The sequence below is a fragment of the Centropristis striata genome, chromosome 17 (assembly GCF_030273125.1).
Source record: "Centropristis striata isolate RG_2023a ecotype Rhode Island chromosome 17, C.striata_1.0, whole genome shotgun sequence".
Classification (NCBI taxonomy): Eukaryota; Metazoa; Chordata; class Actinopteri; order Perciformes; family Serranidae; genus Centropristis; species Centropristis striata.
The window spans coordinates 22,505,339-22,528,036 of NC_081533.1; the positions used below are offsets into that span (position 1 = coordinate 22,505,339).

The following is a 22,698-nucleotide window of genomic DNA, read 5'->3' on the forward strand; positions in this document are numbered from 1 at the left end:
AGACACAGGCTCTTTATCTAAGTGAAGTTGCAAACGGGGAGCAAAAGAAAAACATCCTGTTAAGGGACAGGAAACTACTTATTAAAATTGATAATGAAAGATACTTTTTTCGCATTTGGTACTACAGTGCATCTGTTCTGTGTTGAGTATTCATGCAGTACATAAACCTGTCAGTGCTGGATAAAAAGCTGAGCCTTTTCCTAAGTGTATCTGAAATTTTAATGCCTTTAAGGCCTTAAAATTTAAGCAATTTACATCAGACTTTGTTGGTCTCGTCAGACTTTGTAGGAGTCTCTCTGCTCACACCGCTAAACAAGTGGTAAACAAGTCAGCCTGTCATTTTTCAGTTTTTCTTCCTGTTCTTTTTAGTTTACATCAGTGTCAACTTTTTTTCTGCCCAGCTACTATTTTCTCATGTCCTTTTCCATCTCAGTTTTCTTCACACATTGTTTTTTTTTGTCGTCTCTTCTATTAGCCTTGTATCACCATTGCATCTCCTTCCACTCCTCCCTCCATCCCTCCAAATCACCAAAAACACACAACTCTTATTCATTCACGCTTGCAAATTAGATTAGCATGTTCTTGATATTTTATTCAATTTCCTGAAATAAAGCTTTTCCAGGACTTGTACTTGAGTATACACACAAACACGCATGCAATCACTTTACACACACAGAGATAATTACAAGACTGTTGGTGTGATTAAGTGCCGTGCAAGTGGTTGTTTAGAGGTGTGAAATGAGGAAGAGATAGACAGATAACCCAGGCCCCTGGAGACACACATTAGTGCGTCATCTTGTGCAAAAGAGTGTGTGTGCGAGACTGAAAGAGTGTATGTTTAGTGTGTGTTGTCAGAGTGTGTCTAAACCTTTTATTCCTCCCACTGATAAGTCAGAGATGAGATGGATTTCCTGTCTCTCCCCTTCTCTTTGTAAATGCTGAGTGAATGATCCTGGATCAGTGCCTCTGCCTACTCCTGCCTTGGAACCTGATGCAAAGGTCACAAGAGGCTAACTCCAGATCAGAAGGCAGGAGGATTCATCCTGTTACTACAGGTTAAAACTGGTATGACTGTGACTAGCGTCTGGTGAAGCTAGAGGCTGGAACGCAATGAGAAGAAAACCAAAAGAAAAAAAGAAGATTGTCTAGATTACCAGCCTGGTGAAAACCGTAAAAGAATGAATTAACTAGCTTTCACAGGTGCTTTATGCATTCACTTTCTTCAAGATATTACTGCACTATAGTCCAGCTTGAAATGATTAAGCGCTCTGCAAAACACAGACTATTCAGGAGAATGCATGTTGCTTATAAAGACCTTGATAAGCCATTTGTAATGCAATGGCTTTCTGCTCAACTCATTCACACATTTTCAATGCTTCTCTTGTGGTTATTAGAAGAAAATAAGAGGGGGAAAAAGGAGAAAAGCTGTGATTTATGATGTACGTACAAGCCGCTGATTTATCCGTGCTTGTAAAAATCTTGGTCATTTACATTTGAGTTTAATTTGGATGCAAATTTCAGCAGTGTTCGGTGCTTGGATTCAGCAATGAAGTTATTGTTAAGACTATTTATCACAATTTATTAACTCCTTAACAATCCGTTTCGCCTTTAAGAGAATTTGGGGTTCGGGGAAAGGAATTTTAGGGGGAGATAGCAGGTCATTAGTAAGTATATATATATATATATATATATATATATATATGTGAGATTCAATGAGTTTGCACTTGTTTGTATGATCATTTTTCCTTTTTACAGATTCAAAATAAAACTTTGAATACTAAATGCAAGTTTAAAAAAATGCTTGCACTAAAATTGAATGACTATTAGGACCCCAGTATGCATAAATGTATGTTTGTTTTTTGCTTCACACTGAATGAGATTAGCAGAAAGTGGGCTTGTCTGTAAAGAGGAGACTTGTGGGTGCCCATAGAGCCCAATTTCTTTCAGATATCTTGGTTCAGAGGTCAAGGAACCCCTTTTAATATAGCCATGTCAGGTTTAAAAGGCATAACAACACTTATGATCCTAGTCTGTAAGCTGTTGTTTTAAAACTGAGCCCACTACAGTCTCAGCTTTAAAAAGAGCTGAAATTCCTGAAAAAACAAAATAAATATCAAGATAAAAAAAATATGTAACCAACTCAATGAACCGTTAACTCAGGCTCAGGGATCTGAAAACAAGAGATAGACATGAGAGAACTAGAAAACAACTTGGCTCATGAAGGGAGACGGCAGTCAAACAGGTGAGGAGGTGGAAGAGCATGACAGAAAATACAAAAATAGAGTAGGGGGGTTGTTTAGTGTGCAAGTAGATACAGAACTGAAAAAGAGTTAGACATGGCTGTACAGGTACTGGAAAATTTAAAGTCTGGCCAGAACTTGACACATGTAAACAAACACACAGACACACTGGAGACAGACAAACAGAAAGTGGCAGCACATCCTCAAGCCGAGGATGGATTACTGCTGCCCTGATAGGCCAAATATAGCTGTCAATACTACACTATCTTCACTGCCACAAAATGAAGGAAAACTGAATTTGCTGGATGTCACGGTATTGAAAAGATATGAGAATTGATTTATTTGTATCATTTTTTCCCCATAATGAATGACCAGCTCCACTGATAACTGCACGGAGCAGTCACAGCCCTTTATCTGCAAGGTAATGCCGCACACTGTCTTTTTTTCTATGACCAGTTTCAACTGTATGTACATAATGCAATAGTAAGTAAAACATTTCTGAAAACTAATCTGAATCGTGAAAATAATCAAAGCAGAGAAATAAAGGTGCAGAGGCGCAAACAATAAGAGAGAGAGAGAGAGAGAGAGAAACAAGGTTTCTGTTGGAGTCCAACATATTTAAATCTCGTAGATTATAATGTCCAGTGAAAATAATTCCCTCTAAGCTGCATGCTTCACTGCTCCGTACAAGCTTAGCAAGTAAAATGACACGAGCCAGCAATAGGTTATGGTTATCTTTTCATTTGTTTTCAAATTGTTTTTATTCTACTTAATTTTATTTGAGGAAAGGTTATATAGACCTTTTTTGTGAATGGAAATAATTTGATTTCAAGTCAGCAGCAGCACGATGAGCCATTATGAGCCAGATAGCTGCCCGCCAGTTTCATTATGAACCGAAACAGCAAACTACCAAACCAGATTTGCACTACAGATCACATATCTTTTCCATGCTTTGTAGATTTTACTTTTTTTGTCTAGTCAACACTGTATAAAACTTTATTTGGGATGTAACAGCATATATGCATACTAGTTTACAAATAGTTTACTAATAGAATACATTATAAACAAAGCATTGATGATGTGATGTCATTTTTGATACAGTATAAATATCCTATACATTTTTCTTAAGCTGAATAAACAGATAATATTGGACCAGAATTTCTCCCATTTGTCCAGGACTTTGAGATCATCAAGTGGACCGACATCAATGGAAACCTTGAAGCAACTACAGGAGGTGATCAACGAGTCAAGGAAAAGAGATTTGATTTTTGAAATGCAGATGTTATCTGTCTAGCAATAAGAACAGTTTCCTCAATTAAAATAACTCATTTCTGGTCAAAAACACTGTGACCTGGTCCAGAAGATGAAGAAAAATCCATGTGACCCTTTAATAATTATGTAGAAGTGTGAAATAAACAAAAAAGGGAGATTTTTAATTAAAATGAAAAGAGGCGACAGAAGGACAAGTATGTGGCTATCTTCAGATGGAAACTAGCCTGTGATCTGCCAGGCTATCAGGAAGCAAAACATTACAGACTCTTCAAAGAGCCTCTCGAGATGGGAATCATCACCGACCGCCATCACACATACGCACGCACACGCGCACACACACACACACACACACACACACACACGCACGCACGCACGCACAGAGGTGGGTCCAACAACCTCAGGTCACATCATACTCTCACTGTTACAGATGAGGTGTAAAGATAAACAGTGATGAAACCACACTGCCTAAAGCAAAGCCCCCGGTGTCGCAAAAAGGACTTCTAAAGAAACAAACTGAGGAGTCTCACATACACACACTTGCAAACATAAACACACACACCCAAATATGTCAAGTTTGTTGAAGTTTACCAAACTGGGGAGTCTGTTAGAGCCATAAGGAGAAAGTCCAACCTGCCACCATGTCTCTTTCAGGGTGTTTCTCTTTTGCCATGTTTCTGTGAAGCATCGTCCATCCTCTTTCTCTCTCTTTCTCACTGACACACACACACAGACACACACACACACGAACCATCTGATGTTCTGCAGCAGGGGAGTTATGTGTCTGCTCCTGAGCTCATTAGTTATTCAGTCATTAGTTGGTTTCACATGACAAACCATCAACCTGCGTGATGAGCAATCTGCACAGGACAGATGCTCCCATATACTTGCATTGACATGAAGCACTTTATTAATTTAGTGTGTGTATAATTCAGAGAGAAGACAAAGGTCAACCTGTGCTGAGTTAAGATCTGGTCCCTTTCCCCTTGGGGTAGATTTAAATAAAAAACTGTTTACATTTTGTTTGAAAGTCCTTGATTTGAGACCAGTGTAGACAAAAGTAGAATTCCAACTGTGGATTTTGTTGAAATGACAGTTGTCACTGGCAGATTTGATCAGTCCCGGCTAGCCAGTTAATTAAGCGGATGCTAGCTCCATGAGTTGGTTGAAAATGACATGTCTCTGGCTGACTTTTTAATGTGTCCAGCTGACTCATTTTAAAACTAGAAAGGCAGCCTTTCACCAAGGCCAAATGACAAAGGTAAAAAAATAATTAATGCATCTGCCCAGTGATTAGGATCTGCTCCAAAATGGGTTGTTTCTTTGCCCAGACTACAGCTTCCCACCCAGTTTCATGAAAATCTGGCCTGTAGTAGCTCGTAATTCTGCTGACAAACAGGCTGAACAAAAAAAACATGCACATAATAATTGGATGATATTGTGTTAAAAGACTAAGCCTTTACTTACTAATGTATCAGTAAAGGTAGCAGAGCAAGCTAATGGTTGCAGCAGACAAACAAACAAAGTTTAATCCATTTGTTAAACTTTTGCTCTTGTATTTTTTCAATTAAAAAAAAGAGATCTATAGAGAATACTGATGCAAACGCACAGATATTAGCTTAATTTAACCAACCATATGCATTGCAGACACACACACACACACACACACACACACACACACACACACACACACACACACACACACACACACACACACACACACACACACACACACACACACACACACACACACACACACACACACACACACACACACACACACACACACACACACACACACACACACACACACACACACACACACACACAGGTGTATTGGCCTCTACGGGCCGGGCCGGCCTCCTTGTCGTTTTTTGTTACACTCTCTCCATCTTGATTGCCCTTTTGCTGTTTTCCCCCCGCTCCTCTATCCATCTATATTTACCCTGCTGCCACATGTGCTGTCGCTTCCCTGTCCATCACTCTCCCACTCTCTCTCTTTTTGCTGGCGGATGCGTGACATTTTACTGCTAAACACATGGCTCATCCTTTTGCGCAAACAGACTCTCACAAATGTGCACACATGAACAAAAAGAAAAGCAGATAGACACGCACACACATGCACACATATACAGAAGCAGAAGATAAACAAAGCTTTCTAAAATGCCAAACATAATTCCACACAACAGAGGAGAGCAGCATGTTGTTAAGTGTCAACCAAGTGACTTAAACTTTGGTTGTTGGTTTCTAGTTTTCAATGGAATTTAAAGGTTATACCATATTGAATGTTCTAAGGAAATATCATGACGATAGGAGCCACCAATCCCAAAGAGCAACATGAAAAGCAAAGTGTAGTCTCAGATTTTCTATAGCTACATTTTCTCCAGTGGGAGAAAAAAAACAACCTGGAGTTATGAGGATGCCAGGACTTAGTGTCATATCTCTGTGAGCAGACCAAAGCATTAATAGGCCTTGGATTTGTTTCCAACACTCTGTTGCCATTGTTGTGTTGGAATGTCACCAATAAGAAGCCACTCTCCAAGGCCACTGCTCACAAGCACACAAACAACCAAGGAAACGCTCAATTACAGTTCTTGTTCTTGACATTTTCATTGGTCACTTTTGGACCTTTTACAGTGTACTCATGTGGCAGAGACATGGCATGTAGATGTCCCCAAGACTTAACTTAACCAACTGTGTATGCTGCTTTAAGATATCAGCTTAATGAAATAAATCAGGATCTAGGATAGATATCAGTCTGGGGAACTGAAGAGTGATTCACTGAACAACGAAAGAGCCCCATGCCAAACTGACCACAAATCCTAAACGATCAAAAAAAAAATATCTCCAGAAGTGGAGAAAGTATTATTATTTTCTATAGTACATAACCCAAGTTCTCAGGAGCCAAAGCCCATCTGCTTTTCACTACATAAACCTGCCCGGTGATGATTTAAACTTGTGAGGCCAGGTGGGTGCAGTAAACTACCTGGTGAGATAGAAAACCTGATCTCTAAATGTGTGGGGTGTTTTTTTTCTGAACTGACAATGGATGATTTCATGGGGCATTATAAAAACAGGAAACGACAAGGATGGTGGGAGGATAAAAAGTTTGTTTACCAGCTGAGGATGCGTGTCAGATGGTGATTTGCTCATCGAGTAAGAACGGGGCTCAAATATTCCTGACAAGGACAATAACAACTTCAACTTAAAAACACTGGAGTTATCAACTGTGTCATAATTGAGTCTATGTAAAAAATTTAAAAAAAAAGGGAAAGAGGGAAAGAGAAACTGTGCATACTTTGATCAGAATGTCATTGTCTATGAGACAATTTGTTGGCAAGGACAAGTACTTGGGATTTCTTAACTCTGGGGCATTAAACCCAAGAAGGCTGTACTAAACAACTGGCAGACTTTAATGGTGTCAGAATAAAAAAGTAATCTTTGGAAAGAGTTGCCATGGTTTCAGTCTGTAAGCAGCAGCCTTAAGAGAAGCACCTTTAAGTCCAGACACTGTCTTGCATCAGTGTTCTCTGCTGGTGTCCATGCCGTGCAAAGCTTTTGTGTGCTGTTGCAGAATAGAAAGTACAGACTGATTCTAATGCAGCCACTGCAGGAAAGGTGCTGTGAGTTTACTTTAAAGCACGTGTTTATGTAATCCACAGCAGCAAGGACAAAGGACAGGGCCCACGAGCTCATCAAGTCCCAGCTGAGATCAAACACGCTCTCACTCTGTCAGAAGGGGAAATTAATCTCTATTAAGTCTGTGTTGATAGTTTGCAAAGTGCATTCTACATTAAATGAGAAATTAAGAGTTGAGAAGACAAATTTCACTTGTAATTTCACCTAATCATGACTAATTCAAAACAGACTGAGGAATTACTGAGCTGAGCTGATAGAATTTTCTCTTCCACCATAATAACTTTATTTTCATGAAACTGTTTCCTTTCTCACTACAGAAAGGAAACAAAGCAAATGCCGACAAATTAAAATGGTAACTGATTGATGGACCTAAGCGATTTTACAGCCTATATATTATATATATATATATATATATTCACCCTTTCACACACACATTCATACTGGTGGCAGAGGCTACCCTAAACTGTGCCACCTGCCACCATTGGGAATTCATTCACACACTGATGAACGCAGCATCAGGAGCAATTTGCGGTTCAGTATCTTGCTCAAGGATACTTCGACATGTAGGCTGCCATGGTCAGGGATTGAACCACCAACCCTCCGATCGGCAGGCAACCCGCTCTACCAACTGAGCCACAGCCGCCCCCTAAGAGTATGTTTTAGAGGATTGATTGCGATAATAATAATAATATGGAGAATAATGATGATAAGATTTAAGGTGTTTTAAGGCTGAGCCCCAGATACACCCACTCACTCCTTAACTGGCCCTGGTTACTGATCTATAGGTGTGATGTCACAGCTCCAAATTAAATTGACTATAACCATTGCCGACATTCATTCTCAGTTCATTTATACTCTAATTGTTGCACGACAACAGTGGGACATGAAGTGATTTTCTTTTCTAATTGTGGTTTTGCACAAAATAAGCACCAGTGCTCATTTTGTGACACTCTGCAAACTGATTTACAAGGAAAACCTTTTAAAAAAAGTCATCAATGGCATTTCAGTGTTGAATTAGACTCCACTGAGGCTTAATGACTGGAATGTGTCTTTTCACTTAGCTGCTAAGAAAATGTTGGATTTCTAATAATGATATGCCTTTTCACTTTAACAGCTTTTCTGGAGCAACACTCAACTGCTTGACGTGTTCACCTTGATCACAGACTATGCTTGAAAACCTTGAATTGAAATGTTTCATTTTCTACCATCTTCATGAATGTTGCTCATGGTTTTATAGTCTACGACAAAAAGGTCTAAATCCTTGGCTACACTGTACTGTTTCCAGCTGTAGCTTCATGTTTAGCTACTACACCTTCCACTTTAAGGTGCTGGGCTGAAAAAAGCCACATGTCAGAGTAGAGAGCAAATTAAATTCATTTTGAGCTACATGGTGAAAATTAGAAAGACAAAATGTATAAAATTCTTGTGTTAATAAATCCAACAGAGACATATACTGTGCTTCATTCCCGTGTAACTCAACAATTAACTGGCTTAATAAAGTGTAATCTGTCACAGTGGGGTGGCAAAGATTTAGCTTTTAACACTGTAGCTTTTAACAGGCTGACAGAGATAAAAAATAACACGGCTGAATCAACGTCATGTGCTTCGTCATTATGTTTACAAGACGTTTTAAAACTTAAAGTGCTGACCTCAGGCAGATTTTCCTGTAAAATTATACAATATTACCGGGATTAGGAGACACGGATGTGGTTCATGACATCATTAGCTTATATGACTGGTACATAGACAACCCATGCAGCTCATTATTTTCAATAACGACCACTTCATCAGTCCGTTAACATTGTTCTTTGCTGGTGCTGCTGCTGTCTGCTCAAACTAGAGGCCTTTGTGTTTTTGCAGGGATGAATCCAGCAGTTTCAGACCCAGATAGAGTATGTTTTCAGTCAAAAAAACAGAAAATAACGAATACACAGAGCATGCAATCAACTCACAGAGATGTAAGAAGAATCCAAGAACGTAAGAGCACCACTTCACAGTAACTTGTTGTACTCCAGCTAATTCAGATCATGGAGACCTTTGAAAGCTGCCCCACTCTCACTCGTTCAGTTTTCACTGGCGCACACCATTAACCAGGCTAGACTGGCTTGAATAGTTTGAGATGGGCTCTTGTGAATCCATTCACAGCAGACCAATACAGAGAAACCATCACATTAATATCTCTACTGCAAAAGTGTCTCTCCTCGTGTCAAACATTCTGGGTCTGTGACAACTGCCAATTTACCTGCTTGACGACAAAGCATGTGTCATTATGCACAGAGTTTTCCATCAGTTCGAGAGGTCATCATTTTCTCACCGCACAGAACAAAATGAGGACTTTAAAATGCAAAGGAAAGCAGGGAAAAGCTGCACACAAAGTTCCAGCAACGTCAGGCACAGGATTGAATGTCCTACCTTGACCCCTCGCACTCTGAACTCGGCCAGGGCTCGGCTCATCTTGGAAGCTGCAGTCTGGAGGTCCTTCCCACTGGCGATGACTTTAACGAGCAGCGAGTCATAATGGGGCGAGATCACAGCACCCTGGAAGGCCGAGGCACTGTCCAGACGGATGCCCATGCCTTCACCGCTTCGGAAAACCTGTCAAGGAGAAAACAGAGGAGCAGAGTGAATGGCTTTACATTATGACAGTAACATTTATCCAGGTTATTAATTACTGTATTAGGAATCTAAAAATAGGATAACGGATGAACTGCTAAATCAAATAGATATTCAAATAACTTTTTCTCTTACTTAAAAGTCTAAAGAGAAAGTCTGCAAATTGCAATGAATAATTGTTGAACACTGAGTGAATACAATTTGGAGGCAGAACAGTGTAAAAATATATCAAGAAAGCCTACAGTGTTCCTGTGGATTTCATTAAGGTGGATTCTGCTGCAGCTGGCAAGAAAATACACTTTTACAATTTGTCAATTTAAGATTTAGTGTTTTCATTAGGAACATTATTATCTCACACTACATGGCACAGCAATTTCAGTTTCCTTATTTTATTTATTTATTTGTACATTTTTCAGATACTTTTTGGAGGAAATGCTAATATTTGCGTCCATTATGTGAAACTGCTTTTCCTCAGTAATTAGCTGTATTCACAGTACTGACAATGCATTATCAGTATAGTTATAGTTCCTGAGCTTACTGGAGGGTGTGAGACCAACTGTCCAGTGCATGCACCCGTCAATTCAGAGGTCAAAAAAGAGGCAGAGCAATCTCACAGCAAAAGAGAAAGTCAGTGCAACCTGGTGTCAGTGCTGGAATCCAGCTCTGGATCATTGTCACACATTTCTCAGTCTTTTCTATTACCCACTTTTTAAACTGGCAAAGATAGAGGTGGAACATCTAAAAACTGCCTAAACACTTCCTTTTCTTTTCCCTCTATGCAAGACGCAGAGTGAAATGCTTTTCTTTGCCAGTTCAATATGTGAGTGCAGTCATGCAATATATTTCATTCCTTACTTGTTTAATGTCTCAATGCCATTCACAGAAGTTGTTCATGGCCTTTTAGTGGATCGTAATGTGGTCGACAGGAATGTGAAACATCTGTTAGAAGCCTGAAACGTAAGCGGGAATTAACCTGCACTTGGAACGCGATGGCAGACAGGAATAAGAGAGGAGCAAAATAAGGAGATGAGAGGGGAGAAAACAAGCATGAGATGAGTTAGAAGCGAAAAGGCTGGCCTGTTCCAAACCACTTGGCAAGAGAGCAGAGAGGGAGGAGAGGAGATGTGAAGAGGAGAGAGAGGACTGTCCAACACTACAACATATGGGGCCCCTCGAGGGCTGGAAGAGAAAGATGAGTAGAAATTATAATTATAACAATGTTGTGCCACACTGATGATATGCTGGTAATATTTTCAGACAATGTAGATATGCAGAGCTGCCAACATTTATGTCCAACAATATGTTTTCATTATCCCTTTGCTCTTTACAACTCACCATATAATCTGAGTTATTTTGTTCTCGTTCTTGAATTCAATTCCGTTCATCTTTAACGGCTTGAAATAATCAAAATACTCCCCCCATAAAGCATGGTACCAGAATGTGCTACAATATTACTGTTGATGATATCAAATGGCTCACAGTAACCAAGTTGCTATAAAACCATGTTTACTACTATAATACTACTACTGAATAATAAATGACTACTATAATTGGCCATTAATGTGTTTTGCTATTTTGATTTAATATTTAAAATATTACTTGTTGATGTAGAAATATCCTTGATCGAGGAGGAGTCTTGATCTCTTTTAACATAAAATGGAGGCAGAGTTGAAAGAGACTGCCTCCATAAAGCTGTAAATGAATGAGATGCTAAAGCAGAGGAAATTACTGCCCACGCACACTGCCTCTACACCTGCATGCAATATGCCGTTTCAAGGCTCAAAGCCCTAATTTCCAGGTTGTGATTTTCATAAAGCCTAGCTCTCCCCTTTGATTTTAAAGGCTCGGGGCTGGTCATCAGCACTTCAAGTGTCTCTAAAATAGATCCCAATGTTCAACACTTGCACTTTTTGATGTGCATGTGAATAATTCTGAAAAATGTTCTGCAACAACACTACAGAGAAAAAAAACATGTTTTTAATTCAAAGAGTAGGTAAGGTATATCAAAAGGACATGATTGCAAAAGAAAACTGCTCGGATTTGAAAAGATTGCTGTTGTGCCACTGCAGTTAATATTAACAAGCATCAACAGCTGTGCTTACACAAAAGTTGTTCCGAGGACAGAATAATTTCCCAGTAAATAATGATGACTACATTCCAGATGGGGACGATTGTTAAAAAAAGACTTGTAGCATTATTGAATGCAACCTCAGTCTCTACAGGAAGGCCACTTCCCACCACTTTCAGAATAATGAAATACTGCCTGCGCAATAACGACCGGGAAAAAATAATAATGACTTCCCACGGACGGATGAACAGTTCATCGAACTTCAACAGAAAAATTGTGTATTTTGTAAATAAGGGCCCTTCGTAAATCTGATACAAGAAAACTGAAAATTCAGTTATAACAGAGGTGCTTTGTAAACTTGAATTCGTGACACATCCAGCATTGCTTTTGAGCCATATTTTGCCAACTCTGAGGCACTTTGTTTCCACACTTGTCTTGAGGCGGTTGCCAACTCTTCTCTGTGCAAATACCCCAGGGAAAATCTACACTCTGTTTACTTTTCCCCTCTATTCATTAAACCGTTCCTCACAGTGCACAAACCATATTTTACAATTGTTCCCAGCTTCCAGTTAACACTGCAGGCCAAGCATATACACAAGAGCGATGCAGCTGTTAGCGGTGACTGCTGTGTTAAAGTGACAGAGTGGCTGTCCAACGGCTGCCCAGGGTTTATTTTTACATTGCTGTATTTAATATCAAACTGCTGCATCCCCAGAGGGGGTATATATGGTAAAACTCCAAACATTGCTCACATTGAAACTGAAGCTGCTTTTAGCTTTTACTAATTCAGTCTACATTCACACAAGTTAAGGCATTTGGCTAACACATTTATCCAGAACAACTTGAAGTGATAAAAGGGGAAGACAGAGGATCATTAAGTAGCTCGAAGCTATTCTGTTCCCTGACATCCTGGCCTTTGTTGTTGTCTTGCAATTGCAGTAAAGTTTCTGGAATCATTAGGGCCACCCTGCTGTCTTTTCTACGATTTCACATCTGGGAGCTCTCCACGTCAAAGTGTTGACCTAGGGTGGCGATTTTGCAAAGACCTAAATCAACTAAAAGGGACCTGACTGGTGCTCTTGAATGTTTTTTTAATGCCCAAAAGAGTGACTATTCTTTTTAGATTCTCTCAGTTGTGATTACATGCAACAAACAGACGGACAGTCAAAAACAGGATTTGTAAGCAAGCGTGTCAGCATCAGATTTTAAACAGCTGATCGTTACACGGCTACTCGTCCACTTTTGTGACTGCATTAAACTGAATACAGAGGGCTTGTAATTTGATCGGCGAGGACAGATGGTTAGTGACGATTGCAATTTCTGTGTTGTTTTCCAGTTGGCATTTCAGCTGTGCGAGTAAAATGTTTTTTTCTATTCTAAAAAGTTCAAGCTGGACACAGAATATTTTTGGAAGTATCAAGACTTTTAAAAGGCAAAATGCCAATGAAACAAAATGTATCAAGTAGAGCGTGATAAATAAAAATGGGTAGTCATGAAGATTAGTGGCTTCTGCAGGGTCTCGTGTGTAAAGTCTTGGATCAGATGATCACACAACCGTATTAAATCAGTGATTGTGATAAAACAGAATATGGGTTCTCAGTGGGCCAATGTGATGTGCGTGTTAATATAAAACCTAATATATTATTAAGCTGTGTATATAAGACACGGGATATAAAGCAATGCACTGGAATGCACTGTGGCCGTTTGTTTGTAATACACTGTCCTACTAGAATTCTATGTGAAACACATTTGATTCGATGGCATCTTGCGTAAATTCACGAGAAAACTCCAAGCAAAAACATCTGCAGTCTCAGTGAACTGGATCCAGGCAAAGAAACGGCAATATAGTGAAAACATTTGCATGAATATATGTGCATTAAAATGCATTGGACAGTATCAGGCAGACATACAATAACAACACGTGTACACAGGAAACATTTTGCCCTTAAATATGAGCCAATATTACTCTAAATCAAATGTCTGACTGTAAACAATCTTGCCCTGCTTTTGTCAGGAGACTAATCAAACATGCAGCAAGACAGATGTTTGCTGTTACACTTTACTGCACAAACATATATGTGATATGTAGTTGAACTGGATCCCACAAAAATGGCACAGTGGAGCCTTGGTTATTGGAACCACTCAGATGGAGGTTGTATTGCAGGGAAAAACAAATAAAAAAACACTGAATTTTTATTCCATAGGGCTTTCATTATGCCCTGTGTGGCCTTTTTTAAACTGAATAGCACGTGATACTGTGTGAGAGACTTTCCAACAATTAAATCCAATAAACAAAATACTTTTTGCTCATTCAGTATGTGTAGAAGCATTTCCTTATTTACTTTTGACCACTGTGTGCTAATTAGGGATAATGCACTTTCATGCTTTGCTTCTGTGCATGTGCCTTTGTGAATAATAATGCTATTAATTTTGGCCCCTGGGCATATAGATTTATGAGATGAATACTTCCACAACAACACCCCACAGAGACGAGAAAGTGCCTTTATCTCACACGCTCAACAAGGACTCAAACCCGGGCAGTGCCACTAAAGATGTTGTAGCCAGATAGAGAGAAGAGAGAGAGTGATACTGTACAGGCAGAACTGAATGAAAAGCCAAGTACCATGTTAATAATTGAAGTCAAGGTGTCAGCTTCTCTCAGCCCAGGGCGCTGTCTAACACGGAAACCCCACTTTCTTCTCTCATGCTCTCTCCGTGTCATTGTCTCTCTCCATCTTACCTCCCTTTCTCTCACGCTCTCTGCATAGCCACACATACTAATAATTTAAGTACAAAGGCATTGAAATGGCCTCGCTGACGCATACATGCACTTGTTTGGTGCTCTATTGTCCTGCACACTCACGCAACACTGCTGCCGTCTATATTCATCAAGTATCTGTGGGTTCCTGATTATCAGTTAACACACACAAGATATTCAATTCTGTACTAGCTGACTTAACACACTTTGGTGTTCCGGAATTCAGATAGGCCAGTCGATGCCCCCACTGACTCCCTTGTATTTTCAAAAACATCAAAATTCTAGATGGGTTTCAGAGGCGATAAAACTTACTGAGAGTGTTGGTGGAAAGGGAAAAATCAAAACAAAAAGAAAACCGGCAACAGCAATAAAAGTGGAGTTACACCCTTTCACTTGACCATGCTGACATGTTGTCTCAGAAGTGAAATAAGGCACCAGGACGTTTCCCAAAAACAAATTAAGCAAAAGCCAGTGCCCTGCAAGTGCATTTAAATGTTGGTTTTAGGAAAGAGAAAACTGTGTTTTTCTGATGTCCATGCTTTTTGGGCCTGTTGCTATCAGTGGTTTGACTAAACAGTCGTGAGATAACGCGATAATGTGAAATGTGTTTGCGTTTGTCACAGTGGATTTGTCGCAGTGCCCTGCTATTTGTCATGGAGATAAATATAACACTTACCATTGTGAATTATATATGAACAGGAAAAATAGCTCTCTTTAACCAAAAGACAAAAATCCAATTTTACTGTATGTGCCCAAAGGGCTCAACTCCTGAGACTGCTTCAGTAATATTTATTAGTTCCTTTAATTCCTACTAAGGATGACACACGTTCACAGGACAGGTTTATATGGAATGATTAAAGCTTGAATTGTATTTTTAGCATGTTGCCAGAGTGCTGACTGTGACAGTGCAACATTCATTGATTTATCACTCAACACATGCTCATAGACTGTATGAAACAAGTGGATGTAACCACCCAATGGTTAGTGGTGACCATTTTGAAGTCTTGAGTTTGGCATTTTGGCTGTCACCAATTTGGTCGTCTGAGCCACGAGTGACCATATTTGGACGAGAGGGTGGATCTGACTGAGAACCGAGGACACTCGGTGTTGCCACACATAATATAGTTGCCTGTTTGCTGCTGATTGGTCCACTGGTGGTCTGGACACAGCATTACTTGATGCCTGACAAGATGAATTCCTGTGTGATCTCAGGATATCACAAGAATCCAGCTGTTGTCCACCTCTTTATCTTGATTGACTGCTTTCCCTGGTGGCAACTTGTCATTCCCATGGTAGCCTTGCCCTGGAGCATCAGTGCTTATCTATTTTACTCTAAATTGGACCATAATTAACAAAATGGACATCATGCTGCATTGATAAAAGACAAAACTAGCCACTGAAAACATAAACTCATTAGGAAAATGTTTACTATTACTACTAAATATATCAAATGAGAAGTAGGGTCATTTTCTCATAGACTTCTATGCAATCTGACTTCTTTTTGGATACAGTGAAGTCTCCCTTTATTGGCCATTAGAGAGAATGCAGTTTTAAGACAGTTCAGTCAGGAATCTTAAGCCCGAATGTCTCCACATTCATATCACAAATCATATCAGCTTTGGTGAGGAGATTGTTCCAATTTATCTCACGGAGCCAGAATACATCTCCCAAGCTCAGTTTTTACTGCAAAATTTAAGCCTGGAAACATCCAATTGTAAATCGATTCAGCCCGGTCAGATTTGTACTGGACCAATCGCTGAATGTTTAGATGAAAAATGACTCACTGCTTCCCCAAACTCAAAAGCAATATGTTGTAGAAATAAATGTGTTTAAATGTTTCAGTACAGTGCTGCTTGCTTACTTATTAAAAAATAATAACTTGGAGAAATGGAGAGGTAAAATAACCTTGATTATGGGACTAAGGTGGTGACTGAACAAGATCCTTGTTACTTTCTAAACCCATTAAAGAGCTGTAACATAGTAATGGCCCAAATCCTCGGCTCCCTAAGTGGACCCAAGACCAGATTTCACAGTAAGCTTGCTTTTGTAATAACACTGAAAACTCTCCGAGACGCTCTCCGAGTCATTTACCATTAAGATCATTTTTCCTATCCACTTTGCTCTGTCCGTATGCCCAATTCACAGACTTCTCCACCAAGCCTCATTTATCTTCCTCTTCCTGTGCCTAACCTTTCACCTTCTCGCTGAGTTTCCCCCAACTCTGTCCTGCAGCTATCTCGTTTAATTTTCTTTTTCAGTTGTCAGGTTTTGTTTATGTTGAGTTGGGAGAAAAAGCACACATACACTTGAAGCTAATGTATGGAGGAAAAACAGCGAGACAACATGCACTGCCTGTGTGAAGCACAGAGACAGAAAGTGACAGCAATATCTGAGCTCCAACTGATAGCGTACCAATTAGAGAGGCAGAGGAGCAGACAGAGACGCAGAGGCACGGAGAGGTAAAGAGAGTAATAAAGGGAAAGAGACAGAATAACACAGAGAGATGAGGAGAGAAGAGAATATAAGTGCCATGTTAATGTTTGAAGTCGAGCTGTGTGGATGAGTCAAGGCAGGGAGGTGAGAGGAGAGGTGAGACGGGGAGGACAGAAGTGAGGACGGAAAGAATAAAGTTTGTTTGCTGGTAATTGTTGGCAACCAAAACCTGATGCTTCACAACTGACATCATGCAAACTTTATGCTGTTGTTTTTCACCCTCACAGAGCAGAATTATGGTGTTCTCACACCATTTGTTTGCTCTGGTCCAAATCAGTTGATGAGCTCTCCTAACTTGGAGCATTTCCCCTTGGTTTGGTTTCTTTTTACAGAGAAAAATTTATAAGCAAACCAAAATGCACCACTACTAAAACACATGAGAAGACTCACTCTGCTAATTGGTCACATGTGTCTGAGGCAGGAGAGACCAGTAAGAAGTAAGAAGTAAAACCAGAAAGGAGGTCCTGTGTTGTGGACGAATGCATATTTCTGTCAGAAAAATTGTAAAGCAATCCTTTGATTAGGTGCTGCTGCTACTACAACTACACAAGCTGTGACAGTTTTTGTACTCTGCTGCATCCCAGAATGCAAAGCACCCTTACATGAGTAGTACAGCTCAAACTTGCATACACCTAGTAGTTGGGTGTTCCCACCACAAATTAACAGCCCAATAGAAAGCAAATGAAACAACATATTTGTAGGCCAATCCAGAAGTTAGCATCACCATGGGGTCTATTGAGGACTCACCTATAAGATTTTTGCATTTGAATTTGGGATCATGGCAGAAAATAAGCTCTGAGGAAAACACACGTTTCTGATGCTTACACATTTTGTTCAGCAGGATATAATTCACAAATATACACCACTTTTATGATGTTTGAAGTGTTAATGCAGCTGACAAAAGTAAAAAGCTAACATTATGCTATAGGGAACTACTCCACAATCACATGACTTCTACGTCACAGCAGTTATGCTTCAGACTGTCTCAGACAAGCTAACAAGTGTTTTTGAACAGCTAGCAAATCCGTAGCCTAATAAAATGTATATTAATATAATTTACAATATACAAGAGTTTGCAAGAGCACTGAAAAACACGACTAGAGACTGTAAGGAGGACTTATGAGAGAGTTCCTGTACGTGTCCGACGTGATGACGTTTAATGTCCCCAACAACCACTGTAGTCTCATTTAGCCACTTGTTAGCAACCGCCTTTTTAAAGGAAAAAAAAAATTAAAAAGTGGGGGTATTTACTAACATATTTTATGTCAGACCTTATTTCAGTCATCTAACTAAGAACCCATTCAAAATCCTCATTGAGTTTAAGATAGGTAGAAGATAGCCCCAAAGGCGCTCTAATGCTAACTTACTTCCGGGTTAAAGAAGTCGTTCCTGTGGCGCCCTTTAGTCTGTTTGGGATTGACCAAGACCATCTCCTTGAAGGGTCTTGGTGCAATTGTTTTGGTCTGCACCCACTTTACTGTCCAAATGAATTACACCAAGGATAGTGTTTCATTTCCTGTCTGAAATGAACCAGAATCCTATTTAGCTGGACAACAAGCACAGGTGTAAAAACACCCTTAGTTTCCAGTAAGAGTTTGAAAAGTACACCAAAGCAGTAGGAAAAAAAATCCCACTTTTAATAACCCTTTTACTCATCTGACACAGAAACTGTTGCAAACTTGGTCACTAGTTTTAGTGACTCAGTGTCTCAGAAGCATCTCCCTACTTTTTCCTTACATGGCTAAATGCGTAAGTGGGTTGACTCCCAAGGAATTTGGTGGCAGTTTATGGGCAGCCACTGAAAAATCTGGCCTTTGCTAGTATTTAATTACTTATGTCCCTCAAAACTGGGTGTCTTGCTGTCTCAGTTGACTAGGATGCTTGTCTGTATCATGTAACTGCAACGTGCCGAATTAAAATCTGGTCTGGGTATGCTGTCGTGAGCCCCCTGAGCTGGTGTGTTCACCACAGTTTCAATCAGGAAATTGATCTACTATCCCATTTCGACTGGGATTAAAAGGGTCTTCAACATATTAATAAGGCGGATGTTCTATGTATTTACGGTCCATTAGTATTTACGGTCTAATATTCTTTGGTCCTATTGACAAACTGCATATTCTTGTCTGATAAAATTTAAAACAAAACATGAAACATCTATGGTCCAGGAAATTTGTGATAGTGTGGGGGAAACATGGGGAAATGTTTTTCAGTACAAGCAGTAGACAAAATGGAGCCAGCAATGGAAACAAGTAAGAGGCTAATGTCAATCTGTCACCTCTGCTTTTTAGGTTCACACAGCTACTCAAAACATGCACATAAGCAAACACAGATGCCTTGAAAATCAGTGCAATATTAACCGAATTTCCATGAATGTATGTAAAAGGAAAACCTTGATTTTCAGCAAAACTGAATGTGGACTGCACACACTGTACAGCAGCACTGCAGAGGGAAGTGCACACATTACACAAACACTTAATTGCTATACAGTATAGTCAGTTTCTTTTATGCTGCTAGATATTGAAATTATTCTGAACATATAGAAATCCACATGGCAACATCTTTGAAAAGATGATTCACAAGGACACTGCAGAATGCTTCAATCTTTCAGACATGACCTGTATTTGAAATCGTATATTATACTACAGACCAACGCAGTACTGGTTTAATGCCGTATGAAACTGATAAATGGATGTATTTAACTTAACTGTATTGAACATTTAATAGTTCAAGAGTTACATATTATATCATTAACTCACCTATAGTGTATTTATATCAACACTCCATATATCTTTACCTATCCATTACTTGTCTAGTGTTCACAACTATTGATTTTTACATAATGAGTACATCATCTGGGTATTTCTCAAACTGCAGATTTTGCTTTTGTTTGCATATTCTGTACTGCATATTAGCCAAATCAGTACACACTGCTAGTATGAGATCTCGAATACAGGCATGGGTGGCTTTTTTCCAGCGATTTAGTGGAAATCTTTAATATTCCTTACTTGAAAGAAAGCATTCTACACTGATGTGATCCTTGTGAAACATATGGTACTTACTTTTTGGACTACTTTTGCAGCTATTGAGAATTTGCATGTTAATGAAGCTGTTGACTTGTTTGCTTGAGATAAAGTGGTTGGATGTCAGTGATTTAGTCATGAAATATTATTGGTTTGGCTCCACCCATTAGACCTTATAGCTAGCCATTAGATGGGAGACCATGTTGATCATCAACTAGTGTAGAGTAAAGTAAGATATATGAGGTTGCTAGAAATCCTTAATGTTAATACATGTAGATATGCATCCATGCCAATGCTTTTCCCTCAGCAACCAGAGTGTTTCCTGTTGATCCTCACTGGATTATTCAAGACACCAAAAGGTCACCCAAGTGATACAATTGGCTCTTAGCAAGCCTTACATGGATCTGTTTTTATATTGAATACCAATAACATCGATTCAAGAAGCAATGCCTGAAGTGGATCATTACGACGACCTCCGAACACTTCACCATCACACACAAAAGCACAGATACAAAAGCAGTTCCCCTCTGTTTTAAATCATTACTGAACCCTCCCCTGTGGATTAATGACGAATATCTCCAACCATCCTGACTGGCGACCAATACAGTGACAGCTCGGCGTATTGGTCTCACTTTAATTAAAAGTCGTTCCCTTCTTCTCCAGACCGCCACAATTCTTTCCAACAGCCAGAAACAAGAGAGCCATGACCAATCCAATTTCATTAACAGAGTTAACTGGATATTTTTTTGGTTGCCTTAGTGATGTATGAAAAGACACCATTGTGAAATCAATTGGTGCAATTTTGTAGCCTTATTAGTCAATTAAGTCTTATTTTGTGTTTTTATCCATCCTGGGTTTTTTATGGAAAAACACAACAACCTGAACCAACTGCAACATATATACACAATGCACTTTCTATCTATAAAACGTGGAAATATACAGATGGTCAAATAAACTTCCAGACTGCAACAATTGAGCAGTGTCGCCCACCACCCTCTGCTGACTCTTTATCATCTGTGGCTGTGCTCGACATGTGCTTGTCCAAAGCTTGCCTGGCAGTCCACGACCATCGTTTGAGTACCTGAATCCAAAATACAACCACTCCAACCCTCGCTTTCTATTTCAATTTTCCTCCTATCCTTTCAATTTCACCTTCATTTCCTGTCTCTGTAAAGGCTCTAGTATTTTTTTTTCATCTCACAAAACCATTATCTACCTCACTCTCCCTTTTCCTCCCACTCTGTGTCTGAGTCCCTAGGGCATCCATGGCTTTATTTATCCTTTCATTCTTACTTTATTTAAACTCTTTCCTTCCTTCCCTCCTTTCTTGATCTGACTCTGAGTGTATATTTTTCTATATTCTGCTTATCTTGTTTTTTTGGCAAATTACACAACCAATAGTGCAATTGCATGCCAAGGCCCAAAGTATGTTTGCATGTGCACGTCATTCATAACAAAACCATATTTATGACCAAGTTCTACTGAGTGACGCTCTAAGGGGGTGTACACACACACACACACACACACACACACACACACACACACACACACACACACACACACACACACACACACACACACACACACACACACACACACACACACACACACACACACACACACACACACACACACACACACACACACACACACACACACACACACACACACACACACACACACACACACACACACACACACACACACACACACACACACACACACACACACACACACCTCTTTCAGTCCCTCGTTGCCTTTCATCAAAAGGCTCATTTTTTGATACCCGACTAAATTGGCTTCTCCTTTCAATCCTCTGTGTTTGTATGTGTGTGTGCTCCAGACGGAGGTATAATGACCCTAATGAGCAATAGAGGATCTTCTGCTCTCTGGTTTTTCCTCCTTCTCATTTTCTCCCTTTTCTCGCTCTCTGAATTTTCTATCAATTATCGCCCATTCTGCCTTGCCTCCACTCCTTCTCGGAACACTCTCTAATTTTCCTCTCTGTTCGTATTCTCCTTGCCTATCGTCTCATTCCCACTCTTTCCCTCCGTCTCCTTTCATTTCTCCCCCACTCCTGTTCTCCTCTCGCATCTCTTCTCCATTCCTCCCCTCTCATCACCGAGCGTTTCACCTGGCATCTCCTCCGCTTGAATCCCCTTTTCTTTTCTCATTTCACCCTCCTCCCATCTGATATTCTCTCATTTCACATTCCCTTCTAATTTCATTCTTACACATTAACTCCCCTCTTCTCCCTTCCCTCCTCTTTATCATTAAAAAAAGAGAAAAACACGACTCTAAGTACCCAGCTGCTAAAAAAGGTTAGCCTAAAATGTTCATGTTTTGTCTAACACACTAAGCGGCAGATGAAAACAAAGATACACAATACCATCTTACACCCGGGAAGAAAGACATGGGCACAGATGCCTGCTGCCCGCCCACCCACCCACACACACACACACACAGTCACTCTTATCTCTCATGCAGTATTAAACATCAGTGCAACCATTAGAGTCAGTGGCAACCAGATGTCTGTGACTGCACTACAAGCTGTTTGGGGCTTTGGAGGTGAAATGGGTGGACACACACACACACACA

General features: G+C 39.9%; 1 protein-coding gene across 1 annotated transcript in view; it reads right to left on the reverse strand.

Annotated features, from left to right (window-relative positions):
• Positions 1 to 22,698, reverse strand: part of LOC131990075 (pyruvate carboxylase, mitochondrial-like) — a 314,152-nt gene that overhangs the window by 156,445 nt on the left and 135,009 nt on the right. The window contains exon 12 of the mRNA XM_059355468.1: positions 9,561 to 9,743. Coding sequence (XP_059211451.1) covers positions 9,561 to 9,743 — 183 coding nt within the window. The remainder of the gene's footprint in view (positions 1 to 9,560; positions 9,744 to 22,698) is intronic.